Source organism: Hibiscus syriacus, unplaced genomic scaffold, assembly GCF_006381635.1.
Source record: "Hibiscus syriacus cultivar Baekdansim isolate YM2019G1 unplaced genomic scaffold, ASM638163v2 tig00112925_pilon, whole genome shotgun sequence".
Taxonomy (NCBI): Eukaryota; Viridiplantae; Streptophyta; class Magnoliopsida; order Malvales; family Malvaceae; genus Hibiscus; species Hibiscus syriacus.
In genome coordinates, this window is record NW_024063420.1 from 1,442,659 (window position 1) to 1,461,101 (window position 18,443).

The following is an 18,443-nucleotide window of genomic DNA, read 5'->3' on the forward strand; positions in this document are numbered from 1 at the left end:
CAGAAGAATCTGCAAAAGCGGGCGCAGGGAGAGAAGGCGATGAGTGCAATATCGACGCCGCAGTTGACGAAGATTTCGTTAGCTTTTCGAATGAGACAGGCTCTGCGTTTAGATAATGCCCCTCGAGTTGTCGATACTTCATCATCATCGTCTTTCTTTCTCTTCCCTGAACCAGCCATGAAGAAGAAAGAAAGGGGAAGAAGAGTTGAAAATATGAGAAGCAAAGGAATTATGAACTGTGAGTGATTTCACTTGTATTCAATGGAAACAAATACCAGGCTGGCAATCTGTCTGTGCTTGCCATGCATGTGTAAAGCCATTTTATAAGCGGCCAATAGATTTTTTTCCTTCATTTTTTTATGTATTACAAATTTTGACTAATTACCATAAAATAAAAAGGCTAACAAATTCACAATTTCGAGTTTTTTTTCATTATTCAAATGATGACACCTCAAGCTCTAAGCCCGAGGGTCGTTAAAAAGGTTGGGGTAAATAACGTCAAACATCCCAAAATTATTAGGTGAACTCTAAATTGATCCTTAAACTTCAACACATTGTAATTGAGTCTCAAATCATCAATATAGTTCTAGTCAAGTCCTTTCATTAGCCATTAAATTACATTGTTAATAAAGCTTTATTAAAATTTTGCTGTTAAATTAATTTAATTTTAAAATGTTCCGTACAATCAACTTAAAAAAATTAAATACTATAGTATTACATAATAGTATATGTTCAAAATTTTTATTAGCAATTGTCAATGCACACACCTACAGGCGTAATTGCTTGAACTCATGACCTCGAGGAAGAATAACATTATTTTAACTACTAAGATCAATTGATGAGTTTAAATAAAAATGAGAAAAAGAATTTGTTCGGAAACGGAAGGGAATCCAAATAGTTGGTAAGTAATAAATTTATGATGATGTAAAAAGAAAGTCCACATGCAGGGAGTTTTGGTGACAATGCAGATTCCCCGCTGTTACGAAGTAATTGTTATTGATTCTGGATAAGTTTTGAGGAGTAATGGTCAAACCTTTTCTTTATTTGTTTGGCTGCTTCTCCATGAGGCTGATATCCCCCCCCCCTTTCTATATATTCTCAATTGCATACAATTTTTTTTCTCAAACTAGAGCAATTCTTTAAAATTAATTAAGTGGAGTTTTTTTAAAATAGGTACGTATATTGCATTAGCCATAAAAAATCATTTACAATATTATCGGAGATACATCCAAGATAATCATAAACAGAATAATGAATAGTGACAGTCGGATGAACAAAAGCGGAAATTATTGAGACAACGACATATAGAGACGGATCATTCTAACATCTCCGAACAAAAAACATAGAGGAGAAGAACCTAGAGAGAATCCAACACGAATGAATGAAAAACCAATCTTCCGTTAATCGCTATCTTATCCTACCATCACAAAAAGAACAGAGGGAGGACAAAGAACAAGCCGTCGAAAAGAAGCCATGCTCCATACAAAGGAAAACATGACCAAAAGATGGTATTGCAAGAAAATTGAGATCAGAAACCGAATAGAAATCAAAGAAAGAAACATGTACCGAAAACCTAAAGGCATCGGTAGTCATGATACCCTCTGTCAGAGAAAGGGCCGAGAGAAAATATTATCGTAAATATATTAAAAATATCTAAATAATAACAAAAACGAAACAATTGACTGAAAAATAAAAAAGAACAAGGTAGTGGCCGGGCAAAGCCACCACCCGCTGCCCTCAACGCCAAAAACTGGTGGTAACTTTCAAAATGCAAAATAACTGCTACAGAGAAACTTTAAAATGAGAAAGTTCAAATATAGTAAAATGTTAATCTATTAAGAACTAGTATATGTTGTATGCAAATAATTTTAGGTCCTATTACTTTAGATATCGATCAAATAAAGCTAAAGCAACATCGATTCCTTATTCACTCGATGTTCTTGAACAAAAAATCTTTAGTACTTTTATTCTTCATGAGTCTGTAATGTAAAATGAAAATAACATTTTCTGCTTAAATTATATCTTCACTGCTTGCCTTTTCACAATCATCATCTTCTCTTAAAAATTTATTACATACCAAATTAATTTACTGATAATGTGATAAGTTTCCTTTGTAAGTGCACATTAAAGTATTAGACCACCATTATACACCATACAGGTTACTAACATTAGCATATAATGAAAATGAAACATATTGATTCATCTTTCTTGAGGTGTATGTTATGATGCAACCGAAAGCTAAAAGCTTCTATTCAACTTTAGAACCAATGGGTAGATTGTAATATAATAATTCAAACAAAAAATGCTTTTCCTATTTTTTTTCTATAGATTGGCGAAGTATAAAAGCATCAAAGCAATCATCCAAGCAAAAAAAAAAATCAAAGATATTTTGTGCAAGAAGAACACTAAGATAATTGAAAATGGATCTTGCATCAGCCTGTAAGAAACTAGAAAAAAAAACTAAAAAATATTTACTCACAACCAAAAGTTGAGTGACCAAAATGTAAATTTATTAATAATTAAATGATCAAAATTTTAGCATATTCATAGTTAAGTGACTAAAATAAATAAAAAGTTAATGTCCGTTTGATATTGAACGACGCAATGACTTGATTGTGACAATTGATTAATTGAGTGACTCAATTGTGATTTTTTTTAAAAAGTGACCTAATTGTAAACATACAAATAATACAGTGAAGTGTGATATAATTTACCCTTTATGTTACAATTATTAGAAAATAAAGGTTTTACTTTAGCCTAATTCAGGAAATACAAAACTTGGAAAGTCTCGACAACCTTAATATACGGCTAAGGAAATGAGCTATCGGTTTTGTTATTATTTTTTTAATAAAATCAGTAAAAAATTATCAAAAACATTATTATTTCTACCGGTTTTGTTATTATTGGGCGTTTTACCAATTTTGTTAACATATCCGATAAAACGTTACCTAAAATATTATTTTTTCTACCGGTTTTGTTATTATTTGACACTTTACCGGAAATGTTAAAAAATATTAATGTTTTAGGTAGAAATAATAATATTTTAGGTAATATTTTACTGTTTTATTAAAATAATAATAATAAAATTAGTAACATCTTTCTTTAACCGTATATTAAGGGGAAGCATGGTAAAACTTCCCCTCAAATGTGTTTTTGTAACGGCTGTTGTAACTTGGTCGGTGGTGGAGAATGCTCCGGTATGGTTGAAAAGTTGGAGAAAAAAGTCAAATTTGTAATTTTAATTAGATTAGTTTATATAATGCACAAATGTATCAACATGAGTTGATTCAAGTGGTAAGTAGCTTGATATCGCTTAAGCAAGATCTCGAGTTCGAGTCCTTGTATATCGTTTAAACTAGGTATGCGACGCAAGTCAGTCCAAAATAGTCAAGATGAAGTCTTAATACTAGAAGGACAACAAAAAATAAATATAATGCACAAATAAATTATATTTTATATATCGGTATACGTATAATTAAAATTAATTATTACAATATATGAATAAATAGATAGATAATTAATATATTTAAGTTTAGCCTAAAAATAGCACATGTTTGAGTGACTATTTTGTAACTTTTAATAATCGGATGACTCAACAAAATAAGGCCTTATAATTGAGGGATCATTTTTATAACTTTCAATAATGATAAACTCAACAAAATATCACTTTATAATTGGAAAACCATTAGTGTACTTTATCCTATTTTCAATTAATAGTAGTTCCTAATAGTAGATCATAAAATTAGACATGAATATTGATTTTATGTATATTATTATAATACATGAACTTTTAATTTTATTATTTTATTTAAGTAATATTTTAATTCTATTCAATTATTCAGATGAAGATTTATTAATATTTCATTAATTGAACTCTTGAGTGAGCTTAGTGGTGAAAGGAATATAGTTTTTTTCTAAAATTCTTGTCGAACATTACGTGTACAGAATGTGTATGCATTATCGTAGGATAAGAAAGTATACTAATATTTTAAACTTAAAAAAATTGCACACAAGCTTTAAAAGGTAAAATTACGCCTTCAAATTCAATTGGGAGACACCTTTAATAATAGGTGTATATTTGCTTTCTAATACACCTTTCAAGAGCAATTCTTCTATCTTCCTTTCAAGAACATCTTAATTTGTAGCAAATTGGAGCAATGCAATTTGCAAAGTGTTATTTTCTTGAGGCAATGCCTCAACGGAAAATAAAGAGGGAAAAAAAAGGAAAAACTCATACACAGTGATTAAAAGGACAGAATTTTGAGTAAGTAATCTCATGCAGTCTGTGTCGGTGCTTCTAAGAAAGCATTAAATCGTCCCTAGCCTTACGCAAACGAGGCGTTATGCGAGAAGCAGGTGAGGCAGGGTACGATGTTGGGGATGATGCAGTGAACCTGACATGCCGAGATGATGATGATTCGTGTGATTTCCTGCCTGTTGATCTTGTTTGACTTGAACCATTCTTCAAAACTCCTTTTACATCTTTATTATCGAACACGAAAGCAGAAGAAACCGGTAAATCCGAATCGTTCCCAAGACTTTTAATCAACTCCAATGGAAGATCGAAGTAGGTATTCATGGAGTCACCGTCATCAACATCACGGTCTGGTATTATCGTTGATGAAGCCCAGGAACCGCATTCGAACTTTTCCAGGGAAACTGTTCTGGATATCGCATTATAATTCTCCATCGCCATTGCTTCTTTTCTAGGCTTTACTTGCTTGGCCTTGGTAAACCCTGGTAGGAACAAGCAAAGGGCATTGCATTTGAAGTCAACTTCATTACCATCCATCTCATCACCATTGTTAATCACATTCGGATTGGAGATTAAACTTCCATGTCTATAATGCTTGTTGTAATGAAAAGCGTTTTTCTCGTACATCCAAAGATCATCGACTTCATCTGGCGGTGCACATGTTCTTCCATCTCCACAAGACTTGCTTTTCAGTGACGGATGCTTCTTCACCAACTTGTCAACCTGCGGAGGCGATGTTTGGATTTCGGCTTTCAAGATCTTCCTTGACAAAATCAAGCCGAATCGAGGGGACGACGTCGCGGAGTTGGGAGGGCTATAACTTAAGAACTTGTGCTTTGCGGGTAGCAAAGGGGGTGGAAGAGGGATTTCAGTATCAGCTTGGGGAGCTAACATCATGTTGAAGCTTATTTCTCCCATGGATGATTCTCGCAATGAAATTGGATCAACCGGTATATGTTTCTCCTTTTGCAGGCTATACTTTTTGACCAGGATTTTAGGCACATCAATTGCTAAGTCAAGCTCGTGTAGATCCTTATAAATCTCATCGAGTTCTCGAGCAATTTTGTTTGTGGTGGGAACTATTTTCCAAGTAGGAAGTGCAAGGAGCAGCTTATAGTAAGTGATTTGCATGTCGCATAACTTGGCTCCATATTAAGGAAAGTAGAGGCTGATTATCAATACAAAATTCATTCATCTTTACTATAATCAACAATTGATGCGTTCCACGAACACTAACGACTGACTTTGTTAAATCAGAAAATGCTTGCACGTCCATTACTTCTAAAATAGTCAATCTTAAATAATGTTCTTTAAATCCAAATCACATATGAAACCTAAGGGTTTTTGTTTCCAGTTCAGTTGCTTGTTTTGACTTGTTTTAAATGGACTCAACAATGTTTATTAATAAAAAATCATTTAATTTAATTATTGAATCAAATATATAAAGATCAATATTATCATCAACGTTCATACGAGTTTTATTATTATTATTATACATAACTGAGTACAAATTAACACCCTAGCTTGAGTTTCCAACTGCACTAACTCAACTACAGAGCTCAGTGATGAAGCAAACATCTGTCCGACTTACATGATTTTTTATATGATTTATATTTCAATAATATGAAGGTTTGATTTATCAATATAATTGTACACATAAATTATTGAATTGATCTAATATCTCTATCGTATTAAATTAAAATAATGCCTTCATTAATATATATTTAAAAATTTAAAAATTATATATAATAAATAATTATATATTTTTAATTAATTCGAAACTTGACATACATTATCTACATTAATATATTAATGGTAAATATTATAATATCAGTATAAGAAAAAGTTATAAAAGACTATAAAACTCAATTTATTTTCCACTAATATAAATTTATCCCTTCCCTATAATAAGACTAATGAAAATTACAATATATAGGTATTTCTTATAATTAATAATGATTAATAGAATATGAATTATTTAATAACTTAACTACTTCATTTATAAATTTAATAAATATCATATAAAAATATATCATATTATAAAAATATATATTATACATAAAATAATAAAATTAAATAATAGGTCTATATTCTTGTCAAAAAATAATGATAGGTCTATATTTATATATGTGGTATTATATAATTAATATTACAAAACATCGTTTTGCATGTCAACAGCGTAAGAAGATGGTAACATAGCATCTCAATGTGAATGTTCCCAAGGAATATTTTTGCTTGTGGGGTAACGGTAGCCAGATCTATAATTCCAAGGAACCGATTCCCTTTCAAGCTTGCTTCATATGTTCCAACCATGGTTTTTAGATCCGGACCGGTCAACGACCCGGTCGTGCTACTGGTTCACTAGTTCAACCGGTTAAACCGATTAGACCGGTCGGAAGAACCGGACGACGTCATAATTAATTAATTATTTAAAAAATTTAAATAAAAATATAAAAAACATTTAATAAAAAATAGTTTTTTATATCACAAGTCATATTCAAAGCAAGTTATAACATATATAAGTTAAAAACTATAAAATCAAGTGAAACAAAATGATTCAAATCAACTACAACATAATATTTAAGGTAAAACATATTAAATAATAAATATAATTATATAACTATAATCAAAAAATAAATTTGGGGCTAAAAAAATCATAACAAACGATGTAGTTTGGTTAAATTTATTTTAAAAAAAAATCTCACATGGCTAAGAAACATAGAAGATCATCACAAAAATCTAAAGAGTAAAAATATGAAAACAAAACAATCCCACGTGGCTAAGAAACATAGAAGAACATCCCAACTGACTTCTATAAATAATATAGGTAATTTGGCATTCAAAATCATGGGGTCTTTTGTTGAGCACAGAGCGAACTATTATTTCGCTTCAATTGAGCTCGAATTTCAGGCTTCAATTGAGCTTTTAAATTTTTTTTTTTGAGTTCGAGTATTTTTGAGTTCAAGTTTCAATATTATATTTCAAGTTCGAGTTGAACTTGATAATTTTTAGCTCGTGAGTTTTTGAGTCGAGTTGAGCTTACTTTTAAAGTTTTTGAGTTCGTCTAGGCTCGTTTAACAAACGATGTCGTTTGATTTAATTTTTTTAGAAAAAAAAATAAAATCGGTTTTCAACCGGTTAACGATCCGGTCCGGTTCAACGGTTCACAACCGGTGTAGAATGAACCGGACCAGACAACGGTTCCCTGTTGAACTGGCCAGTCCGGTCCGGTTTTCAAAACACGAGTTCCAACGTAGTATTTTAATGTTCAGAAAAGCGTCAACTTGTCCAAAAGGTTGCTGCTCCATGAGAAATAGCTAGAATATGGTAACATATCAATGAAGCAAAACCAAACCCCTTTCAATACTATTCCCGCCTATCTGGAATTCCCTTTCAGTAAGGCAGTTGATCCCTAAGAAGCTTTGAAAACCTTTCATCCAAACCGTAAAAGTCTAAAACTATTGACTTTAACTACAAAACAATCAATCTCTAATGCCAAGAATTCTCTTCTTCCACCCATTTATATACCATGATTACAACAATCACAATCAACGTCGCCAAATAGAAAAGCTTTAACTAAAACCTTTACACTTGTTCCAATGGAGGGTTTTATTCCAGGCCAAGAAGGGTCAGCAGAAATTGTGTTCTTCGATATAGAAACAACAGTACCCAACAGAGTCGGTCAAAGGTTCTGGGTATTGGAATTTGGTGCCGTTGTAGTTTGTTCAAAGAACCTCGTTGAGCTAGAGAGCTATAGTACCCTGATTAAGCCCAAGGACTTGTCTTCTGTTGCATTGAGGTCTGCCCGATGTGATGGGATAACCAGAGATGCTGTTGCAAATGCGCCTGCATTCGAGGACGTTGCCGATAAAATATTCAGCCTTTTGAATGGTAGGATTTGGGTGGGCATAACATTCAGAGATTCGATTGTGTTCGTATCAAGGAGGCATTTGCCGACATTGGTAGGCCTCCTCCTGTATCTTTTGGGATCATTGATTCTTTAGGAGTCCTCACAGAGAAGTTTCGCAAAAGAGCTGGTAATATGAAGGTACAAAATTCATAGCAAACTTGTTATATGTAAGAATAATATCATTTTAAGACATGAATAATATCATTTTAAGACATGACAAACCTATTATGTCCGAAATAGTTGCCCTGATCTGATTTCCCGTCGAGCAGATGGCGAGCTTAGCTACTTACTTTGGGCTTGGGAAGCAAAAACACAGGAGCCTGGATGATGTTCGCATGAATTTAGAGGTTTTAAAGCATTGTGCAACTGTTCTCTTTTTGGTATGTTCGCATGAATTTAACTTCATCTTAGAATCAAAAGATCAAATGTTTTAAGTATTTGAGTTTGTATGATGCTAGGAATCCAGCCTCCCTGCCATATTGAATGGAAGTTGGAAGAGTACCCCAACGATAACGACACGAAGTAGAAGTGGAAAATCGACATGCAGGGAAGAAACCAGCAGGAAATCACCGTCCCTACACAAGGGGAAGTTTGGGACAGGTTTTATTCCATACCAATTTGTGAATAATTATGTAACATGGTTTCTTGATTTGGTTAGTGAGGACTAAAAAGGAAAATGAACTGAATGTAGCAGGTGACAGAAAGAATGAAGAATCTATTACGTAAAGCCCAAGGAAGCCAACCAATTAACAATTTGCTCAAGCATTCTCATTCAGTGCTCAGATGAATGAAAAGAGAAGGAAAAACTCGTCTTCAATGAGAATATGGGATGAAGCATAAGAGGGTCCTTCCCCTGGCTTATTGAGTTAATGAATTATCTCAAAATTTATGAGAATTTGGGACACCCTTTTTGTGGTTCTTATTCATTCATTATTTGTAAAATTCGATTAATCAATTGAAGTTGTGAATATGATAAATTGTGTACCATATATTGTAGTACTGCTTCATGCTTCCTCAAGTGCTCGGCCATTTTCTCTGTTTTGAATCTTCTATATTATCTTAGAATGTCAAAAGTCCTAAAGATAGAACCTGCTGATAAGATAGCAGTTGAGCTATCTAAGGAAACAAGAAATGAACTGAAAACTTTGTAATTCTTTATTAATAAGAAGCTGACCTCTCTTGAATTAGAGAGAGGCTATTTATACAGATAAGAATGGAAGCATCTGCTGTTACAACAAATTGTTAATAGCTCAACAACTTAACTGCTACAAGATAACAAACTATTCTAGAACTAGCTAACAAACTATTCTAGAACTCACAACACATCCATAAGCATGTGTTCATAACACTAACATTCACCCTACTTCATTAACTTCTTCAGCACTTGCTTCAGCATTAGCTGCTTCATTAACATTCACCCTGCTTCAATGACCTCTTAGTTGTGTTACCAAGAGTTTCTGTCTGTGCTTGAGAAACGAAGAGGAAGAAAGTGGCTTTGTCAAAACATCTGCCACCTGCTCATAAGCAGGAACCTCATTAAACTGTAAACGACCTTTAGCAACCATTTCTCGTACAAAAAATAAGTCAAGCTCTACATGCTTGAACTTAGAATGCTGAACAGGATTGGCACAGACCGCAACAGTGCTGGAATTATCACACCACAATGTAGCTTTACCATGTGGAACCACACACAACTCCTGAAGCAATGACTCAATCCAAACAATGCCAACAGCTGTAGAAGCAACACTCCTATACTCAGCTTCAGCTGTGGAACGAGAAACAACTTACTGCTTGCGTGAGCTCCAAGAAATAAGTTTTCCACCAAAGAAAATACAGTAACCAGTCGTGGAACGCCTATCATCAGGATCAGATCCCTAATCAGCCGTTCCTTAAAGATAACATAAAATCCTCTTAACATCCTGAAAATGGCTATTGCGAGGTGACTGCATGAACTGGAAAACTTTGTTTACTGCAAAAGCAATATCTGGCCGAGTGACTAATATGTACTGGAGAGCCCCTACAATGTTTCTATATTGGGCTGCATCTTCAATGGGGTCACCAGCATCATTCGATAACTTGCAGTTGGAGACCATGGGAGTAGGAAGGCTCTTGACATCTCCAAAACCATGTTTATGCAATAGCTCACGAATATGTTTTTGTTGAGTCAAAACAAGGCCATTTCCATCAGAACACACCTCTATACCAAGAAAGAAATTAAGAGAACCAAGATCCTTTAACGAAAAATGAGAATTCAGTTTTTCAATCACATACTGAACCTAACTAGCATCACTCCCTGTCAAGATGATATCATCTACATATACAAGCATGTAAGCTGATTTTCGAACAAACAAGGATGAATTAGATTAGACAGAACGAACGTTTCAGAGACCATGTATTCTCAAAGGCTCTCAAACCAGGCCCGAGGAGCTTGCTTCAAGCCATAAATTGTTTTATGCAGCTTGCAAACTAAACCATCACCAGCTTGCACAAAACCAGGAGGTTGAGTCATGTAAACCTCTTCCATCAATGCCCCATTTAAAAAGGCATTATTAATATCTACTTGATGCAGCAACCAACCTCTTGTCAATGTAAGAGTAAGAATCACTCGTACCATTACAGGTTTCACAATTGGACTAAAAACCTCATGAAAATCAATCACTGGTCGTTGAAAAAACCCCTTTACAACAAGACGAGCCTTGTACCGAGACACTGAGCCATCAGCATTACGTTTCACCTTAAAAATCCATTTGCAGTTGACAGGTACACGATCTTTAGAAAGGGGAACCATAGACCACGTGTTATTTGTAATCAAAGCATCAAACTCTTCCTGTGCAACTTTCTTCTAATGAGGAATTTTCATAGCTTCTTTAATGGACCGAGGCTCTTCATCAAAGAATTCAACATGCAGAACAGGAGGTTTTCGAATGTCTTCTTTGGCCCTGGTAACCATTGGATGTATATTTTGGACTGAAACAGCCCCATGCGCATTGTCACCCGTTGAAGTAACCCCATGTGTACCATCACGATCGAATATTGCTCCAAAGGGGGTGGCCCCATCCGCAACATCATGGTCGAGTGACTCATTGTCAAGCAACGGCGCAACATGTGGGCTATTTGGAATTAAAAAATCACGTGTTGAATATCGTGAAGCACCATGCATGGAATCAACTGCACATGGACTGTTGGCAATTAGTAATCCATGCGTTGGATGTGTTGAAGTAGCCGCATGTGTGGGACCAAGAGCACTATCAACATGCATTGAAGGAGCACATGTTGATGGAGCTTCATATGGATTGTTTCCATTTAACATAGCACCGGTTGAATTTGGTGGAGATGGCGTGGAATCAACTGCACGTGGACTGTTTGCACGCATTGGTGGAACACTTGTTGTTGGAGCATTTGCAATTAAAAAATCACGCATTGAACGCGTTGAAAGAGCACCATGCGTGTTTTCATTTTGCAGCGTGGTCCCATGCGTGTTTTCAAAAGCTGTGGTCCCATGCGCACCTGACCCAACAACGTTGAAAGTGCCTTCATTCGCATTACCAAATCATGTTCATCCAACACTTGGTCCTCGACCATGGCAAAAGGTGTGGTAACAATGTTTTGACACCCATGCGCATTATGCCTTCGACTATTTGATGAGTCATGCGTTGATGGAGAAGCACATGGATTGTTCTCACTTAATAGGGCAGGCGTTGCACGCATTATCGGAGCACTTGCACACATTATTGGAGCATGCATCGTTGGAGCACGTGTTGATAGAGCAAGTACTGGTGGAACGCACATTGATGGAGAAGGCACTAGTGAAGCACACGTTAATGGGACTTGCAATGTCTGTACAGGGGAGACAAGAGGAATAATACCTGTGGAAACACCATTATCTGGAGCAATATTTGAAACACTACACACTGCATAAGGGAAAACCCTTTCATCAAATACAACGTGCCTAGAAATTATTACTCTGCCAGAGTCATCGTGACATTTATACCCCTTATGGGTAGTGCTGTATCCTAGAAACACGCACATCTTTGACCTGAAATCTAGCTTATGACAATTAAATAAACGCAAACAAGGATAGTAAGCACATACAAATACCCTGAGAAAAGAATAATCTGGCAATACACGATGCAGAGCTTCAAAGGGAGACTTGTCATGCAAAACAGATGTGGGTAATCGATTAATAAGATAAACAACAGAAACAAAGACATAACTCCAAAATTTCTGAGGTAAAGAAGCCTGAGCTAATATTGTCAATCATGTTTCAACAATGTGCCTATGCTTCCTTTCAGCCTTACCATTCTGTTCCGAGGTGCCAGGGCACGAGAGACGATGCTGAACTCTATTTACAGAGAACCACTTTCGAAGTGGTTGATATTCCCCACCACCATCAGTCTGGAGGGCTTTCATTTTGTATCCAAACTGTACTTCAACTAATTTCGCAAAGTCAAGAAAGCACTGAGCCACCTCAGATTTATGTTTCAAGAGATACATCCAGATATAACGGCTACAAACATCAACAAAGGAAACATAATAAAGAAAACCATCAGTGGAGCATACAGGAGTTGGTCCCCATACGTCAAAGATAACAAGTTGAAAAGGCTCATTATATTCTGTCAATGATTTACAAAAGGGTAACTTATGTGATTTCCTTTGCATACAAGCAGAACATATACTCAGCTCATCATTTTTATTTGAAACAAGATTACAAGACTTCATAACAAGTCGAACTGTATCAAGCGAAGGGTGGCCAAGACGCTGATGCCACAAGTTCAAAGAAGTGGTGGATTTTGAAACATTATTCACCAGGGCAGATGAACCTTGGTTCTTACAAGGAAGCACCTGATAGAGTCCATCATCCGTGAGCCTCCCGCGAAGCAGAGCCACTTGAGTCTGAGAATCCTTCACAAGACATTCAGAAGGGTAAAATTCCATGAAGACACCATTGTCACGTGTGAACTGAGAAACAAACAACAATTTTTTCTTTATGTTAGGTACGTGCAACATATTTTGTAAAATTAACGGCTTTCTATTTGAGCTCAAAAATCCTTGACCAACATGTGTAATTGGAATACCATCACCATTACCCATAAGCAAGGAATTACCACCCGTATAAAGAGTACCTGATTGGAACACAGACATATTGTTTGTTATATGATGTGTAGCACCAGTGTCAGGATACCACAAGGAGTCGGTCCATGTTGAAGAACTGGACCCGGAGTTTGTTGGAATAGTGGACATATATGCTGCCGAGCTAGGTATCGAAAAGGAGAGAGATATACCATGAGGATCATAAGAAGCATTCGAAGTAAATCCGGATGAGAAGCCAAGAAAGGAGTAATATCCAGGAGCATATGGGGAGGGAAAGTAAACTGGAGTGGGAACAAAGTTTGAACGAGAAGGCATAGAGGTTATGTTGTGAGCATAGGGTTGTCCACCAGATTGCACATATTTAGAAGAGTTCCTAGCACCAGTGGACTTCAAACCATTCTCAGTCAATGATTCAGATCCAGACACGCCAGTGTAGTCTCTATCAAAACGATGATAACACTTTTGGACCACATGTCTAAAACGACCACACAACTGGCATTGAGGATGATTATTATTACGCCCTCGACCTTTACCACGATAGGAGTTTGACTGACCGTGAGATAAATGACCCTGTGATGACCCAGTATTAGTATCCTAAGTTCCATAAGAATCAATTTCAGCAGCACCACCTTCCTGAGAGTGAAGAACAAGATTTGCAGAAATACCTTCACTCAAGAACACCTTCTGTCGAGCCTCGTAATCTAACAACATTTCAGTAAGAACATCAAGAGAAAAGTTTTCTCGTGACGCAATTTCAATGATGGATTCAAACTCCATTGTAAGTCCAGTTAACACAACATTAACATGTTCTTGCTCAGTAACTACACTGCCTGAAGCGTTCAGCAAATCACAAATGGATTTGACCTTAGCAAGATACTCCCTAATCGTCAAGCCAATCTTTCGCTCGGAATGAAGACTATGCCGGAGAGAAGAAATCTTGGCACTGGACCGAGCCCCAAACAGACGAGATATAGTGTTCCAAATTGGCACTGCTGTGAGGTAGAACTTCTGTACTCAAAGTAGTTAAAAGCCAGGAAGCACGCAGTTTATCTTGTTGGTGATGAGCTACAAACACTGGATTCTCTTCAAGTTGTCCAGAAGCATTAGTAATGAACTCATCTGGTGCAACAGAACCGGCCGAGATGAACCTCAGCAACCCATAACCATCAATTATCAAAGCCACTTGATGCTTCCTAAGAAGGTATGTGGATTCAGTGAGTTTAACAATATCATGCTTTGGTATGTGTTGAATGCCAAACATACCTCGAGAAGCGCCCGGACTCAGGGAAGAAGTGTTTGGAGACACATCCTCAGGATCAACCATCAAATCAACCATGATACCAAGAATACGCGATGTGATAACTTAATCTCGTGCAGCTACTGGAAAGAAGAAGAAACAACGGAAGAAAACACCTAGGTATTGGCGAAAGATACTATGATAAGATAGAAGTTGAGCTATTTAAGGAAACAAGAAATGAACTGAAAACTTTGTAATTCTTTATTAACAAGAAGTTGACCTCTCTTGAATTAGAGAGAGGCTATTTATACAGATAAGAATGGAAACATCTTCTGTTACAACAAACTGTTAACAGCTCAACAACTTAACTGCTACAAGATAATAAACTATTCTAGAACTAGCTAACATTGTAAAAGTACCAAGCTTGATCACATGAAGAGAAGATCTGACCAACCAATCTGTCAGATTCATCAACATTATGTACTTCATGGCATTCCTCAGTTGGCTTAACATTGTCTGTATCAGTATGATCCATAGCAAAAATTTTGTTGTGCAAGTTTAGTGGTCTCGGAGTTGATGGAGATGTAAGTAAAGGTTCACTGAACATGTTTCAGTCGTGCTTTCAATATGATGTGGTATTGGTAGTTGAAGGGTGGGTACAACATTAAATTCGCAGGACATATTTAGGTATGTACAATAACTACCTAAATATGTGTCGATACATTTTCTAAAAGTATCGATCCAAAAAAATATCGAAACCAATAATTATAATGTAATAGGTAAATTAACAATGTAACCAGTATAAATATACCGGTTAATTAGAAAACATGTCAACATAATGTATCGACACTTATGGAATTTGTGTCGATACTTATTGTCCAGAATGAATGCCCAAACGAGGTGCACACATAAAGTGTCGATACATTTTTTAAAAGTATCGATCCCAAAAACATCGAAACCAATAATTATAATGTAATAGGTAAATTTACAATGTAACCGGTATAAATATACCGATTTTATGAGAAAATAGGTCAGCATAAAGTATCGACACTTGTTAAATTTGTGTCGATACATTTTTTCCATAATGAATGCCAAACGGGGTGCACACATAGAGTGTCGATACATTTATTAAAAGTATTGATCCCAAAAACATCGAAACCGATAATTACAATGTGATAGGTAAATTTACAATGTACCCGATATAAACATACCGGTTTTATGAGAAAATAGGTCTAAATAATGTATCGACACTTTTTACGTTTGTGTCGATACGTTTTTCCAGAATGAATGCCCAACGAGGTGCACGCATAAAGTGTCGGTACATTTAAAATTGTATTGATCAAAAAAATATCGAAACCGATAATTATAATGTATTAGGTAAATTTACAATGTTACCGGTATAAATATATCGGTTTACTTAGAAAATATGTCAATATAAGCGCTACCTATTACATTATATAAGCGCTACCTAATATGTTATTGAACTTGATAATATTTTCGGTTAAATGCCTATTTTATTATATAAGCGCTACCTATTACATTATATAAGCGCTACCTAATTTGTTATTGTACTTGATAATATTTCCGGTTAAATGATATAACATAATTGGTATATATTTTAACCGGTCACGCCATTTTTTAGGCGTTGCACAGCAGAAGTTCCCCATAGATATGACATACGAGTTATATGATTATATTCTATATTCCTAAAAAAAATTAGGTGAATAAAATTTGATTTAAAAATAATTAATATTTTAAAATTTTAATTTAATATTAAAAAAATTATTTTAGTTTGACAAGACTCATAATTTTATAAACTCATCTCAACTCGAAAAAAATTAAAATAAAGTTTAAGTTATAAAATAAGATTCGGATGATTTGAATAACTTAATATTTCATGATAAGTAGATTGATTTTTAAGTTCAAGTCGAGTCTCTTAATTTTGTATGATATATGTACAGTGACGGAGCTAGGATTAAATATCAGTAGGGACTGAAATATTGAACTTTTTAAGAAAAATATAACGACTTATTATGTATTTAAACTCAAAATTCAGAAAAATATATTTAATTTATATAATATTTAAATTTGAAATGACCTAAATTGTTATTAGACAAAAAAAATTGGGAACATTGAATTGTCCTTATTTAGTTCGACCCCTACTTGATTAAATATTTAATAAAATGTTATATTTTTTAATTGAATACTTATTTTTACTTGAAACAAAATATTATTAGACCAAAATATATGGAATAAATAAATTTTTTACAGGGGTCGGGGCTTCTTTGGGCTCGAACATAGCTCTGTCCATGTATATGTATATTATATATGAAAAAAATGAAGAAATGTATATGTATATCGCATATGGTTATAAAAACTATTTAAATTAGAATCAATTAGTACCATAATATTATAAATACATACAATTAAATTTAATCAGAAACTCAAACAACTCGAATTTCATAAACTCAAATAATCCGATTTAATTCTAATCGACTTAAAAAAATCAAATAAAGTTTCCATCAGCTCAACTAATTCAATTTTTTTAAACTTAACTCAACTCATCAAATATTCACTCCTAATTCATCTTCAACAAAGTAGGGTACTCTTTCTCTTTTTGAAATCTGCCATGATTCCTCCTAAAATCCACTACATTAATGTAATTAATATGAACTATAGATGTAATTAATATGATAGAAAAGGAGGGAAAATTTAAATAATAAAAAATAAATTAAAATCTAGTTGTTAAGTGCAAATTTAAGAATTAGATTTAGAAGCTATGATTAATTTATCTAAATTTGAAATTGATAAGGATCTAAGTAGTTTAATGAAAATAATAAAAATGTTGTTTATTTTATCTAATATCAAGACTGATAAAGATTTAAGAAGTATTTATATTAAAAAATAAAGTTTATAATTTAATTTGTTTGGTTTTAAAACTAATAGGGATCTAAGAAGTAATTAAATCCCTAAACATTAAGAGATAATATTTAATTTACAAAATTTTAAAACTTTTAAGGACTTACTATGTAATAGAATTTAAAATTTTTAAGAGATTATGGGGTTTTTTTTACCTAAAAATCACTCAAAAAAATTTATGCTAGGGGAGAATCTATAAATTTTTAGAATGGGACGAACTTATAAAATTTCAGGAAAACGAAAATAAATTTTAATAAAAAAATCTAAAATATACGATAATTTTATATTTCCCACCCACCCTCCATCAATTCATCCATGAAGTTATCGTATTATGACATAATATATGTCAAGTATAATCAATAATTTTTCAATATGAGGACCTTAATTGATCACGAATTTGAAAGTAAAGAATTAATTCAGATACAAACTCATTAACTTACAGTCTAATTCATGAAATACTAAATTGTTATATAAATCTATTGTTTTTTTTATTCAGAAAGGGGTTTTCTATAGAGAGAATGCATTTTCAAAGAGTGGTTCAGGATATTTTGAAAATATTATGTATAAATTTGAAAGACAAAAGTCAATTGGTAATATTATTATTTTATTTAGAAAATATACATTTTATACATTTTTATTCATATTTTCTCTCCAAACTTTTAAATAGAAAGATATTTTCTGACATAAAATAGAAAGATAATTATTATCTCGAATATTACAATAATAATAATATAATTAAACTGAAAAAAGATCCACAATGTAAAAGAAAACGTTTATTAGTTCACCAACTAAATCAACAAATTAAGCAAATATGAGTATATACGGACGGATACATCAATTGTTTTCTTTTTGAAGATTATTGAGGGATACATCAAGTTGTAAATAAATGAGGTATTGTCATGGAATCAAATAATAAACATTCAAGTGTGGTGGAACAGTATGGAACCACTTGTTCAGTCTTGACAAAGACGTAAAAGCTCAGCTTATCTTCAATTATTGATGAAAATAGATTTACAAGTGAGCTCCATCTT

At 33.9% G+C, this 18,443-nt stretch overlaps 1 protein-coding gene and 1 pseudogene across 1 annotated transcript; one reads left to right on the forward strand and one right to left on the reverse strand.

The window, feature by feature from the left end:
* Positions 1 to 4,297: 4,297 nt before the first annotated feature.
* Positions 4,298 to 5,386, reverse strand: LOC120184598. The gene has a single exon (XM_039189019.1). The coding sequence runs from the start codon at positions 5,384 to 5,386 to the stop codon at positions 4,298 to 4,300; it is 1,089 nt and encodes a 362-aa protein (XP_039044950.1).
* A 2,468-nt stretch (positions 5,387 to 7,854) lies between these two features.
* LOC120184599 lies at positions 7,855 to 8,891 on the forward strand (annotated as a pseudogene).
* Positions 8,892 to 18,443: the final 9,552 nt, after the last annotated feature.

Bases quoted from the DNA above. Each gene is read 5' to 3' on its own strand.
- LOC120184598 (XM_039189019.1), bottom strand. From the start codon at position 5,386: ATGCAAATCACTTACTATAAGCTGCTCCTTGCACTTCCTACTTGGAAA.